This window comes from Paramacrobiotus metropolitanus, unplaced genomic scaffold (genome assembly GCF_019649055.1).
Source record: "Paramacrobiotus metropolitanus isolate TYO unplaced genomic scaffold, Prichtersi_v1.0 Parri_scaffold0000085, whole genome shotgun sequence".
In the NCBI taxonomy this organism is placed as follows: domain Eukaryota; kingdom Metazoa; phylum Tardigrada; class Eutardigrada; order Parachela; family Macrobiotidae; genus Paramacrobiotus; species Paramacrobiotus metropolitanus.
The window spans coordinates 205195-220120 of record NW_026570305.1 but is presented as its reverse complement, the minus strand read 5'-3'; the positions used below and the strand labels follow the sequence as shown (position 1 = coordinate 220120).

At 43.0% G+C, this 14926-nt stretch overlaps 3 protein-coding genes across 3 annotated transcripts; 1 reads left to right on the top strand and 2 right to left on the bottom strand.

The window, feature by feature from the left end:
• Positions 1-1262: 1262 nt before the first annotated feature.
• Positions 1263-4067, bottom strand: LOC129596056 (5-hydroxytryptamine receptor 1D-like). The gene is made up of 2 exons (XM_055493213.1): positions 3499-4067; positions 1263-2585 (listed from the first exon to the last, which is right to left on the bottom strand). Exon 2 carries the CDS (start codon positions 2429-2431, stop codon positions 1433-1435), a length of 999 nt encoding a protein of 332 aa, XP_055349188.1. The 5' UTR covers positions 2432-2585; positions 3499-4067; the 3' UTR covers positions 1263-1432.
• On the top strand, positions 4060-5049 carry LOC129596028 (5-hydroxytryptamine receptor 1D-like). Its single transcript, XM_055493182.1, has one exon. The coding sequence runs from the start codon at positions 4060-4062 to the stop codon at positions 5047-5049; it is 990 nt and encodes a 329-aa protein (XP_055349157.1).
• A 64-nt stretch (positions 5050-5113) lies between these two features.
• LOC129596020 (uncharacterized) lies at positions 5114-7103 on the bottom strand. Its single transcript, XM_055493174.1, has 3 exons — positions 6849-7103; positions 6013-6590; positions 5114-5890 (listed from the first exon to the last, which is right to left on the bottom strand). The coding sequence occupies exons 1-3, from the start codon at positions 6931-6933 to the stop codon at positions 5324-5326; spliced, it is 1230 nt and encodes a 409-aa protein (XP_055349149.1). The 5' UTR covers positions 6934-7103; the 3' UTR covers positions 5114-5323.
• Between the last annotated feature and the right edge of the window lie 7823 nt (positions 7104-14926).

The following is a 14926-nucleotide window of genomic DNA, read 5'->3' as shown; positions in this document are numbered from 1 at the left end:
AGCGACGCTGTATTTTGTGCGTGACTTATTGTTCTGATACGTATCAATTTACTTAAGAGGTATTTACCTAATAAAAAGCATAAGTATAAGACAACATGCACGCCCACAGTACGCGACTCATGTTGTCTACGGTATCTGCGAACACAAACTAAATTTCAGCGGCACTAAAAGCGATATAGGATGGTAAGCGATACACAGGTTCGCAAGTTGTACTGTGCATTAGAAATCGTATTTTCACCTTGATCACGTTGACACCAGTGAAATCTTTTCCGGATACAGTGATCCTTGTGCGAAGCTGCGCCCCCGCTCATTCTTCCGGCGTTACCTCAAGTGAAGATGTTTTGTAATCAACATGGTAAGTAATTCAGATGTTGATAACTTTATCCATACGACCCGAGTGCACTTGACGCTGGAGGATGACGGAGCTAAAGACACTTCAGGGCGCACATGGCCAGACAGCGGCGTAACTGCCACTTAGTGCACGTGGTGCAAGCAGGAAGCTAATCAGATTAAAGGTTTGGATGCAGTGGGGCCATTTCGAAATGATGACTGTTCGGTAGCTTAACTAGGGTAGCCAACCGATGGTCATTAATCAGAGCCCAACTTGTGACCGCTAAACGACCTTTCGAAACTGTTTTTAATATTAAAACCGCAATGAGCTAAACAACTGCTATAAATTAAGTGTCGTTCAACTGGCAAACCTATTAATTTGGCATCTTCATTACAGAGTAGAAGTATCTGTACATGTGTAGCTGCTTGTAGATAATCAATATTCTCGTGCCATTATGCGTATTTATACATACCCCTAACATAACAGAATTATGAAGTACAAGTTACTGCTTCTCAACAAACATACGCGACAAAAGCAATATAAAAGTGAATACGTTTTACTGGGTTTCCCAGTTCCCGTTCCTGCATTGCATAATCTGTATTGTATGGTTTCGCTTACTTGTTGACTGCTGTCAAAATACGATTCTGACCATATTATTGTTGATTTGGGCGCTTTTTATGAAAGCTTATTTGTTGTGTGTACCAAAACTTATCGATTACACAGCGGCCATTTTACTTTGATGCTGTCGTGTACGACTATGGATGTCAAGTCTGCACCGGCAGAAAAAGTCAACAATGTGTATTGATCATTTCTAACGCCAACCAACGTAGGCGAAGAAAATGACACCAACGTATACTCCACCGCACAACAAAAGAAACCACGTCGTCAGTCCGCAAACATTGACTGACATTGACAAAGACTAACAGTGAGAAGCATGGGAAGCTGGAAAATTCCTGCCAGAGAAAGCACGCAGCAGAATCTGATCACTACAAATATGGCATCTACATTTTTAGCTAGTACACTTTTGGCTCGGAACAGTAAGCTATGATTCTACAAAATTTTGACCTGAGCCAGTTTCGCATTGCTTGATCAGCTTCTTTGTCAACGACATTGGCCTGGATGTATTTGAAGTGGTTGGCATAGAGCGCGGCGTAAGTCTTTCATGGCCAGAGCAAAGAGAATCGGATCCATAACTGACTGCAGGGCAAACAGCAAGGAGATCACACGGAAAACAACGGGGCTGTCGATCCCCATGAAACCGTTAACGGTGTACACGATTACATTGGGCGCCCAGCACACTAAGATGCTGAGCGTCAGCAGTGACGTCACGGTCAAGGCATAGCTCCGTTCTGACACCGGCTTCGGAAGATTCACAGTCTGCTCGTTTTCCTGTGGTGGGGTACTAGTTGGTATGGCCTTTGAGCTAGCCCTCCGCGAAAGAGAAAATCGAATTCGTTTGCGCCGTGTGTGCTTAAATAATATGAACGGATAGGTCAGCAAGATAAAACAAACAGGTCCGGCGTATAAAACAAACTGCACGAAAGTGTTCCATGTAAACTGCGCAGCACCGTTTAACAGGCACCGGTTTTCCAGCAAATTTAACCGATAATAAAGTGCATCTAATATAATTCCCGGCAAACATATCGCGTGCACATAGATCCACAACAACGCCACTGCCATTAATGATGTTCGCGTATTATGATGCGTCCGGTAGTTAACTGGGAAGGTAACCGCCCAAAAACGATTTAAAGTAATAATGACATGTGAATTGACAGTCAGCGCGCCTAACGCCGATAAGGAATAGGTATAAACGTTGCAGGCGGTGGCTCCCAGCGGCCACGTGTGAAACAGTGCATCTACGATGCCCAGCGGATTATTTAACACGGTGTAGATGAGATTGGCAAATAAAAGATTTCTCAAGTATACGTTAAACGGCGTACGGAGTTCCCGCTTAATTAAGAAAACAAACAGACAGTACGCATTTAGAACGACGGCCACCGGGGAGATGACCATCTCACTGATCGGCGTAAAACTCCACGTATACGCGCTGCTGTTAGAGGTATCCAATAACAGAATACTGGTGTGGTTGTGTAACGTCATGCTTCTGCTACCAGAGTGCGTGTTTAACAGGCGGTAAGGGTCTGAATGTAAACTGCGCTGAAATGTGAGCAATAAATCATCAACAGCAAATTTTCATCGCAACCGGAAATTGGATAGTGGGCGCCTAAAATAATAGCGTTATCCAATGGAGCACCTGCAGCGACAAAGCACTTCTAATATAATATCATTATCATATTGATCCAGAATCGACTCCTGTGACGTGCGACATCGGTATGGCAGATTAAGTAACCAAGCAAAATCCGCAAATCATGGACTTGAATTTGTTGAAAATAACGTATTAAAGCTCCAGTACTGAGTATTAAATTTATATAAAGCTGAAAGCGTTGTGTTTTAATTAGGTATCAGCATTTTACATTAAACTAGTTGATCGCGTCAGCACCCTGTACAAAAAGCTAGATGGACGCAGTGTAAAATGTACCAGCGACATTTGCACGCGCATTCTAATGGGAGAATTGGGGCACCCTGCACCAAACCTTCAAGTTGCCTCATTACCAGATGCGCACCGATGGCAAGCAAATAGGCTTAAATTTCATAACAAGAAGAGAAAGCAAGTAAATATTGCGTGGCTCTTCAAGTATCTTGCTGCAAGGAAAAATGTCACAGCAGTCCCAGGTCGCTGGTCGTTGCGTGACAGCACTAATCATGGTGCAGATATAGGTACCATCAGCCAGCATTGGTCTATTTATTGCCCGCTTTGAAAGCACCGCTTTTTAATAATTATTACCAGTTTTCAAAATCATTTCACTGAGCAAGAGATGGCGAACTTAATAAGTGAGCAGCTTAAAAATAGGCGCTGCGTTTAATGAGAAGACTAGCGTTTACATAGGCTGCTTTCAGCTGTTGATGGCTGCTTCAAGTTCAGTCAGCTGACGCAAAATACTTCGTTAGGTGGAAACCTTTCAGAATTCATTAGCCTGCTAATTAAAAGCACCTGGGACTCGAATGTACTTCAGCTTTTTTCGAGGCTTCAAACAAAGTACTCCAGCATTGAAGACTGTTCATACTTAGGCACTCCATTAAGCGATTAGCAGAGCCGGAAGTCTTACCGGATCTTCTACTTAGTTAATTTCCTGTAGCACCTCGGAGCAGACCGGTCCTGAATAACGAACGATAGAAACAGGTTAACCATCGATTTGCTGGAAACACCACACCTGGAAACTGAACATTATGAGACAAGACGGTATAATTTTGTTTCAGAGCGAAACAGCAAGTTCTGCGGCGGTAAAACCTTTGCAAGTGCTTCTCTCTCAGAATAAAAATTATTATTTCCATTCAAACAATTTCCGGGGATCTTTAGCCAAGTCATCTGCAACGCTAATTGCTACAGCTGCCCTCAACAGCTACACCTATTTCCAGTTAACTGCAGTGCCACTCCACCCAGCGCATTCAAGGATTAACTTCCTCTGTTTATTAATTCAAATTATGAGCATTCAGTGGATCGCTAAAATTAACTAACTGTTTGCGGTTTTCTAATCCGCGCTAAATGTGTCATTAATTTTTTGCCTGACTTAATATTTGACAGAGTACACATTTTTGTTACCTCTTCTCCATGTTTTTATAAGACATCCAAGTTTTAAAAACTACCCATTTCTTTCTTTGTTTGAACAATGCCGAACGTTTCGGCTTCCATTACAGTGCAGCATCTTTCCAATATTTCAAGCAGCTACGAATGGTCCTTCACGCCGGTCAGTGAGATTATCATTTCACCCATCTCGGTTCTACTAAATTCCTACTGCCTCTTTCTCTTCCTAACCAACAAAAAACTTCACACCGCTTTTAACGTGTATCTGGGCAACCTGCTCTTCGCCAACCTCATGTACACCATTCTGAACAATCCACTGGGCATCATCAACGGATTATACCGTATATGGCCACTGGGCACCACCGCCTGCAATGTCTACACATATTCCTTATCCGCATTCGGCGCCATGACGGTCAACTCGCATGCCTTCATCACTCTTAACCGCCTGTGGGCCGTGACCTTTCCTATCAACTACAGGAAGCATCACGGCATTCGCACATCGTTGTTCACCGTGTTTTTGTTGTGGATTTATGTGCACTTGATTTGTTTACCGGGGATCGTTATCGATGCTCGGTATTTTCGATTGGCCTTTGACAAAAATCGCTGTATTCTAAACGGATCGGCTCAACCAGTGTGGAATAATATTGTGCAGTTTGTGCTATACGTCGGTCCGGTGTGCATCATCTTGATCACTTATCCTTACGTGTTTGTCAGAGAGAGGCAACGCAGGCCGATACGCTTTTCAGTATCGGTGCGGAGCGCCCGCGTCGCCAAACCAACGCCGGATGTGTCAGCAGGGAAGACGGCAGTCGTTCCCGCAATGTCCTCGGCCGGAAGAAATTATGCTTTTACCGTAATGACGCTCCTGACTGCAAGCATTCTTATATGTTGGGTACCGAATGTCACCTATTATACTGTTACGGGCTTTACCGGGACCCATAACCACTCGACGCTGCTTGCTGTTACGCTGTTGTTTGCTTTACAGTCCGTAATGGATCCGATCTTATTTGTACTGGCATTAGGCGACCTTCGGCTGGCGTTTTTCTCCCACTGTGTGTATCAAAAGCGTAATTAGCGGTTGCTAAAGTTGCTTCGGTTATGTGCAGACGTTGTTAGATCTGGCATTAAAAGACAATAAGCTTTGTGAATCAATTTACTGGGGTGTCTAATGCTGTGCTAACACGAGGAAGCACGCTGGCTGAAGTTGATGCAAACTGCGAAAAAACTGTCGGGCATGTGTAGGAACCCCCAAAAACTTCCTCAAAAATTGCAGAAATGTGGCATCTTTTTGACCGCTTTTCTACCCTTTTCTTAAAATTTTGTGGCAATCACATGCTGTTTTCTGCATTTCATCGTAAGTTTGCAATTGTGACAAGCAAGATCAGTAAACCCATGTTCCACGATGAGCCAACTCTGCTCTTATTGGCGGCGTTGCCGTTATTACCGCCAGAGGCTGTGCTATCGTTAGAGAATGCAGTTGCCGTGGAGTTAGCAGATGCGGCTGTCGTGGCGCTGGTAGATGTGTCGGCCACGCAGTGCGCATACTGCTGCAAATCCGGCATAATAAGATCCCAGCGGCTGATTTCATAAGTAATCGGGTTCTCAGCACTGCAGCTGAACTCGAAATCGTACGGCCGTGCACTGGCATTCGTGTATGCAAACTGGTACGCCCAGTTGACAAAGTCCGATGCTTCGCAACAGTCGCACGTTCGAGACGGACCGCTGGGACAGCGCAGACCTCGGTGGAAGAACATTTGGGACTGCCGATTAACGAGCAACGTGTCGAGAATATCCTGAGACGGAAAGGCCATCGGGTTGTCGGTAATGCTTAGAGAGCTCATTGGTGTGGAGAAGTTGAAAGGTCTGCTTAGCGTTAAATTCTGCAGGCCAGGTCGCTGTTCGTCCAGACTAATTCCCTGCAAAGCCAAAAACATTAATTCAGCACCAACTTCCTGTCGTATATTTTATGGGAAAAAATTTGCTATTCTTATTTTCGTTTGATTTTCTTTCAAAACTGTGCAGTAATCAGATCACGTACGTTAAGGGTAGCAGCAACAGGCGCAAACACGCTCCAATCCAATGTTTCCAGCTTGTTCTGCATTAACACAATGTAGTTGAGCGGAGCAATGGCGTTTGTGTCGGTCAGGCGAGTATCAAACGTCTGCAGGTCAATGGCACCGATGGTGTTGTAATTAAGAAAGAGTTTTTCCAACTTGTCGAATCCTTTGAAGAACGTCGCGCTTAGCATCCCCAACCGGCATCTCCCAATATTCAGGATTACAATATTATGCCTAATTTTCAGAAGAAACTTTTCAATCGATATATCACCGCCCCCCTCGCCTTGGAATCCATCAATGCTGATCTTCTCCAGAGCAGTTGCTGTGGCGGGAATTGGATCCGCGTTTGCCCTTAAGACATTGGGATATGTTCCATCGTACGTGCCGAACCCTAAGGTCATTTCTGTAGTGGTGTTCAGGATATTTGAGACGTTGAAATTGTTAGGAATGTCAATGTAGTCTGGGCTGTGTTGGATGCAGTTAAGGTATGTGCCGTTTGAACGATAACTGCATTCGTGGTAAGGTACCGGTAATACCTCCTCGTTACCGTCCACACCGTCTGTTTGGGAAAGGCTCTCTTACTTGAAGTTACTTCATTCGCATACAGTACGATAAGAATTTATGTTATGTATGTAAAGTTCATTTGTTTCTTCTGCGCGCATTTTTTTACAACATGTTTTTACAAATGTGGCTGATGCGTTAAAATAACTGGAAAGGCTCGCATTTTCTCGCGTAGCTCATGTACGAGTACTCTAATCAATTAAAATATATACAGTATTTCATTTTTCGGTGTCTTAACTAAGACGCGTTTACGTACCTGCGCTAACAAATGTAAAGCGCAGAACGAGGTAAATTATGCCGTATAACGCCAACATAGTAATTCCCGTTGGAACTGACGCCATCCCTGGATTGTCCGCAGTAAAGGTTTGGTAATTAACGTAGTGTGGAAGATTATGCAGTAGAGTAGGGGTTTAGCGTTTAACAGCAGTTCAACACAGTGCGGAAGCTGTCAAGCATGAGTGTTAGCTTAATGCGATAAGTAATTTACGTTTAATTATGCAACGGAACACAGCATCGTGTGACTGCTAATATTCGGCTACGATGGCTGACACCATCGTATCAGTTGTCTTGTAAATTGTATCTGCTTTTGCTACATACAGTATGTGCAAAGCCTTGTCAACAAAAGGCATAATCTACAGTTTATTCCCGCTGACTGGTGATAACAGACAAAGCGCACATTAAAGAACCATTTAGCCCATCTTTAACTTCCGCCGCATTGATTATGTAACAATGTCACATGTGCCTAATGTGATACCTAAAAAAAGGTTATTGTGAAGACTGTTAGGTATGATTGGCATGATTGTAAGAAATAATGCTTAAAATGCGCTATCGGTTGAAGTTTCCGAAGATTAAGACTAATCCAATTAATAATATGGAAAAAGCCAACCTTATACTGTTGTCTTTCCTGACAAAAGAAGGAAAACTACAAAGAACCAAAAAAGAATTAATAATCAAATAAAGAAGGCAGAAGAATGGATGGATGAACGACGAATGACTGTTTCATACACTCAACCGCCAGTGGGCCGTGATCTTTTCTGTTAACTGCAAAAAGGCTTCACGGCATCAGATTATCACTGCTCACTCTGTTTTCGTTGTGGATTTATGTGCACCTAATTTCTTTGCCGGGAACTGTAATGGATGTCCGGTATTTTTGATTGGCATTTGATAGAAACCGTTTTGTTCTTCAGATCGGCCTGCCAGTGTGGAATACTATGGTGCAGTTCGAGTTAATACGTCGGCCCGGTGTGCTGGCGCGCGCCCCCCCCCCCTCCCGGAGGGAGAAAACGGGAAAATGTGCGCCCGGAGCTGGCGCGAAAAAATGGGACCGGCGCTCAAAAATTACAATAGAAAAGCGTAGAAAAGTGGCTTTTTTGAGCCACTTTTCTACGATTTTTTTCAATTTTTGAGCCAGTGCGCCGGGCGCGCGATCGCGCGCCCCCCCCCTCGGACCTTGCGACGGCCCTGTCCCTATGTATTTGTCAGGCAGCGGCAGTCGTCGGCAACGCAAACAGATACGGTTTCTATATCGGTGCGCAGTGCCTGGGTCGCCAGACAGCAGACATGCCAACTGGGAAAACGGCAGCCGTTCCTGTAATCCTTAGCCGGAAGGCATTAAGCTTTACCGTGACACTTTACTGACTGCCATCATTAAAATATGCTGGGTGCCTAATGCCACCTTTTATACAGTTGCGGTCTTCTCCGGCACCCACAAACATTCGATACTGACTGTTGTTGAGCTGCTGTTCCCTTTGCAGTCCGTCATGGATCCAGCTTTATTTCTACTGACATCAATCGGATACAAAAACGACTAAAAAATAACTTACAACCTTTTTGTGATAAGATACGGCAGTCTGCCATAAACTGTTTTTTGTGCAAGATGGTGGGCTAATGCACAACACGTTATCAGACTGCCAAGCTCACGAGCGCTAATAGTGCCCCTATAACCCACGATGAGATAGATCTCAGGTCACTTGCACTGGTGCCGTTATTACCACCTGCAGCTGTCGTGTTGGCAGGAGCTTTGGTGGCAACACAGTGGCTGTAATCCCCTGGACTGGGCAAACTGGCTGCCCAGTCCCAAAATCCATGAGTGTAAGGTGGTCTAGACAGACAACTGAACCAGATTTTATACGGCCGTAAAACATTCAAGTCGAGGTATGCAAGCTCGTATACCCAGTTGACAAAGTCCAGCGCTTCGCAGCAACGGCAGTCCAACGGCGGCGCTTCGGGTGCATCGCTAAGGCAGCGCAGTCCTCGCAGGAAAAACATGTGCGACTGTCGATCAAGGAACAGTGCGGCGAAAATGTCCTGGGAGGGAAAGACCATCGGGTTGTCGTTTATGCTCAGATGCTTATAGGAGTGGAAAAGTTGAAACGTCTGCTCATCGTCAGGTTCTGCAATCCGGGTCGTTGCTTATTTAGGGTAATTACCTGCAAAAATACTCTGTCAACCTTATAATCTCTGAAAAATAAACTTTTGCTTGAATACGCATTTCTTTATGCTTCTACTTGCGACGAAGATTCACACTTTTCCTAATACAAACGTCTGGAGAACTAACATACGTTAAGTGTACGAGCAACGGGCGCAAATACACTCCAGTCCAAAGCTTCCAACTTGTTCTCCTTTAAATCGATGTTGCTTATTGGAGCAATGGCGCTTGTCATTGTCAGTCGCGTGTCAAACGCCTGCAAATCAATGGCGCTGATCGTGTTGTAAATCAGCCGCAATTCCACCAGCTTATCGAATCCTTTGAAGAGCGCTGCGCTTAGCGACCCCAGCCGGCATCTCTCAATATGCAGCTTCGTAATAGTGCGCCTGATGTTCAGAAGAAAATTCCCGATAGATATATCGCTGCCATCATTGCCTTGAAATCCTTCTAACTTGACCTTTTCCAGAGCAGCTGCTGTGGCAGGAATGGGATCTGTCAATGCAGTGAGGACATTAGAGTATGTTTCATTATCTGTCCCCAAACCCAACTCCATCTCTCCAGTGATGCTCAGGAGGTTTGAGACGTTGAAATTCTCGGGAATATCAATGAAGTTGGAACCGCTTTGAACGAGCTGAGGGAGGTACCGTTTAGCCGGTAACTGCATTCATGGTAAGGTACCGGTAACACCTCCACATCGCCGAAAGCCTGGACTGTTTCGAAAGAGTATCTTGTTTATTTGCCGTCACTATATCTAGTTAATAACACGATACACTTTTGTTTTATTTCTCTGTACATACATCAGTACGTACATTATATGACCTTTCATGGAAAACGCTACACTCAGCTGCATTCTAGCGCAGGGCTATTTGAACAGCTATAGACGACAAAAATTACTTATCATGTAGAAGATTTAAGTACTACGAGAAAATTAATATTGGCTATTCAGTCGCAAATCTGATTAAATTTTAACCACGTTAATTTCTGCCTATGCAGCCGCACAACTTTTGGCATTTTTACTGGAATTCTAAAAGTATTTATGAGTGACGGTAGTATACGGGAAAATTTGGATAATTTTGTAAAAACCGTGCGGGGTTGCCTAAAACGAATTAAGGTACCTGCGCTGGTCCGTTGAAAAAGGCAGATTATGCCACATAGCATTAGCACAGCAGTCCGTACTGGAGACGGTGTCATCTCGGGTTTATCCACAACGATAGGTTTTGCAACCTAAGGAATTTTCCAAAAATTCAGGACAACGTCAATCTGACACTGAATGTCGATATGCAGCGTCTTCACATTTCGGCGGTTTAGTAGTTGGGGTGTACAGTAATTAACGTTCGTTTTCAATTGTGATGTATCAGTATTACGATGTCAGGCCATTAAGGGTTAAGCTGAACCTTCTGGACTGATCATGGCGCAACAAAACACGTTAAACTTCGAATGCGCTTTTGGAGCAAATTAAACAAAATTGTGTAACAAAGCGACGCGGGACAAACAAATTAAGTCGAAAATTTTAATAAATCGAGCATTTCCTGTTGAGCTGCTATGCATACATAATACCGTAAAAGCTAAACGATCTAAAACAGTAAAAGTAAGTAAAAGCAGTAAAAGCTAAATGAGTTATAGCCGAAAATATCCATGGGCGGCGCCGCCCCAACACCCCTATATCGATCCCCACTTTCCAGCAATGTGCGCAATTGCACATGTACATGCATTGACGAGGTCAACGAAGAAATTTTGAGCGGCGAGATCTAATAAAAAGCATTTCCTTGTTATAATACTGAAAATACTCAAAAAAGGCCCTGATGTGCCCTCAGACGGTCACCTGTTGTGTACATTGACGCCTACTTCCGGCAATTAATCAGGTGGAGACGACTGGGTAACAGTGGGTATATTATGCTGCTATCTTACATTTACCAATCGCATACTAAATACCGTGTTGGTACTATATTGGGACTGACAATACCAGCATGCAGCAAATGCTTGAAATAAAGGTGTCACGAAACTTTATTTTGGACAGACAGTAAATTATTAAATTCATGGGTTTTTTGCGATTGCATTGACTGCATTGTGGATACTAAGTAAACGGGAAAAAATATTTAGTCGTCCGAGGCAGCATTATTGCGAATTCGCGACGCTGCTCTTATTTTGCGATGTTGCTTGCTCTGATTTCTGTAATTCACAGTCTAATTAATAGATTACTTGGCTATAGGAAAATACTGCACTTGAGAGTCGGAGGTGTTGTTACATAACGCTCGTTGAATACTCAGTAACTACCATTCTGCTGACCATGGCACAATTTCCCCGCTCCAAATTCTCATTTGTAGTAATACGTGGAATATCTTATGCTTAAAGACTATTTTCATGTGCAAAAGGTAATTAAACAGGGCGTGACTTAAAAATCAAATACAGTATTTTGGAGTAGTACTTACGTGTACTGTTAACTATAATTGTGTATGTTTTCTCATTTTCGAGCGTAGCTGTCTCACGGTGTTGTTCAAAATGCCTTCTGAGAGAAGTTTGTTGTTTTCTGTTATGACTATTTAAGGCCACAACTATTATCACAAATTCACAATTGTCAGCAGTTTTCTGCCCAACATCAATGAATCATATCAAGACGCCACTTCATTACAGCAAAAACAAAGTGCCAACCAACTCTTGTTGACCAAAATCTTATGTGGTACTCACTGCGGAGTGTGCACAGCAAATCCCATAAGTGGACGGGATGTCGTAATCGCCGTGATTCTTTGTGAAGTACGTACTTTCAAACACGCTATGTTTTTACCGCAAATGAAGGAGGCAATGCGTTCATACAATATGATTTTCTTGTAATCGCTTATACAATTTACTCATAACCACTTCAGTGTAAGGTTCAAATAATGCGAAACAAGCAATTGTGCGCGCCCAGCGTAAATGTATCCATTCTCGCAAGTACCAAACGATTAAGTAGCACACACTTCCACTAAATATCTTTTCATAAATAGAAATCGTATGCCACAAAACGATACTTGCACTTTTTTAAATTTCTGAGTCATTGATTTAACTGGCAACTCTCATAGACGATCAAAACTTGATAGCAGCTTGTATCTCATGCACGGTACAACCATAATTATGCAAAATGCGGTTGGAACGGCATACACCACGCCAAACTCCAAAAGTGGAATGTTGGGTACTGCTACTGCGATCGCATCTGTCTGGAACGCTTTGTTTCACAATGGATGTACAGAATCGTTCAGGCTATCCATACCTGCGACGTGAATTCGAATCGTGGATTATTGGTCTAATAATTATCAGTATACAGTCATGCCATCCACATGCCTGCTAACATGTTATCCCACCAGAGCCGGAAAATGTTGTACAGATGGTGGCTGCAAGTCACCATGTGTACAACGTTTTCCTGCTACGAAACCACGGAGGACGGATGCATCAACTTCAGCTAAGTAATTAATTAGTCGCCTTTCCGGCCAGTTATCTATGGATATTGTTTGATAAGGAACCGGAGGATTCGTCATTATACTGTACATATATCTGGAAGTGCGCAAAAATACGTAAAACACCGTCCGCCATGATCACCGAGGCTGTGATGCCGTAGCTGAGGAATGGGACAGTCTAGTCACTGCCTTGCGGCCATTATACTGCTGCTGGGAGGTGGTCACCAGACTGTTTCATTCCCTGGTATTCCAAAATTCTGTTCTGGACTTGGTACTTACAGAGGCATGCTATCGGGGCAGATTATTTTGGTTGAACTGCTCGGACTAACTCCCTAGAGTGAACTGGTTTCTGCTTTGGTAATTATGTACCTTAAAGGAAATCAAAACTTAGACGTAGGCATTGAGAAAATTGATACATTTTAATACTGACAGTATCGGGTTGGAAAATGCGTGCAAGTCGTAAAACTAGCTTTGTGATTTTCACGGCGCAAATATAGTAGTACTGGCGTCGAAGCTGGTGCGACTGTCTGGGAATATACAAATTAAAATTAATTATTATAAAACGAGTTGCTACGTTCGATGGGTCCACAAATTTGTGAATGGACTGAAGAAGCGCGTTCTACAGCTTTCCAAGCAACGGTTTTGTTTGGCTGTGTAATGTACTAGTACTGTCTTTTAATCCAAGAGAGAACAGAGGTTTCAGGCTTTTTAACGTAAAATTTTTAACCGTGGATTAGTGTATCTGCGTTTACGTTTTTTATTATCAGATGGCTGCTGCCTATTATAGCTTGTGTATTACCAGATGCGTTCCAAGCCCGTCGATGTAAGTTTAAACTCCTTTTTTACCGGAAGGCCCCTACGTCACGGTGGCCTGACCGGCATTTTGTGTAGTCAAGTAATTAGTAAATTCCTCGTGCATTTTGTTAATTAGCTACAGCCTACGGTGCCACATCAGGCGTGCCTGGGGTATACGAGGCGTAGCGTGTCTAGCGCTTGTCATTTGGAATGAGAACTGTATTCGGAACTGCTCTACAGTCATATGCAAAACTGTAAAAAGTCCACTCGGAATAAAATCTATTTTTCAAACGTGCCTTGTGCAACCACAAGAAATATTTCATACTGTACGTGACAGCGTCATAGTTTTAAAAGTGCTTGTACAAGTTGTACGTAAACTTCGGTAGTGGACCGTTGATATTGTCGCCTCATCTCTCGGGACTCAGATTTAATTTTAAGCCAGCGATAAGTCGTTTAAGTCTGCTACTTTGCACTATACATATACATCAGATTATAATTATTATTATGAAAGCCGGCAATCGTTGTTGTGAAGAAAACTGGGAAGCGGTTCCAACCGAAAGTTGAACACGGTCGAATCCTGTTTGAGTGATTTTCGAAACTCAAAAGGACAAAACAACATCCGTACATAGAATCGGAATCTTTGAGCTCTGGAGTCGTTACATGAGACTCAGTGATAAGGATATGTCATAGTGCCGAATATTCATTTTTATTAATAATCTTCGCACAGGTCATGCATAAGAAAAAGAACACGCTATATTATTCACAACTGCCGAATTGTACCTGGCTTGGCCACTCAATAAGCAATCAATCAATTAATCAATCAAGTGGTGTAATAAATGTTTTTCTTCTTGAACAGTACCAATCCGTATGATTGTCTGTACTACACCGTTGTACATCTAAATTATTACATATATAATTATGGAATTATGGACATGTACTGTACGGTATATTGGGCGCATCTCTTATGTGTGCGTTTATATTTGGCGTTTTACGAAAAATATTTTTAGAGACACACACATTGCAATATATCTGCTGTGGTTTTAAGGGAAACAGTCTGGAGTATGGTAAATTCGTATACTACTAATTATTATCTACAGATACATCCAGTGAAACTTTAGCGTTCGCGCACTCTGAAACACTTCTTTTGTGCTGGATTATGTCAGTTTACGGGCCCTTACGGCCAAAGAATTAGGTAGCAGTGTGGTACCGCACGATACTGCAAGTACAGTATATCTATATACTGGCATAATACTGTACATTTCCCGTTTGTTGTGCCACACCGGTTAATAATAATTCCGAATCAAAATCAAATGCACTGCATCTACCTAAAAATTAAGCCTCACGTGGGAAAGTGCACGGGAAAGCATGTGGGAAGGTGGAACAGTGTGCCCGCAACAGAACATCATTCAGATCTCTCTGTATCAAACTTCTGGATCAAACTTCTGCGGTCACAAACTGCCTCCATCGGACAGATCGTTTGCCTATCGGATGGCGAGAATTTGGAATGACTTGCAGATTCCAGCAGAAGCTTATCAGAGTCTTGGTAGATTTACAGAAGCTTTGAATCGCGTTGACAGGAAATCCGTTGTGTCCTTGAAAAAGTTTTACCGCCCTAAACATGTGTCCCTGTTGGAAATGTGAATACTTATGAAATTGTTAGTCTGCTGCTGTTCTATGCTTGTT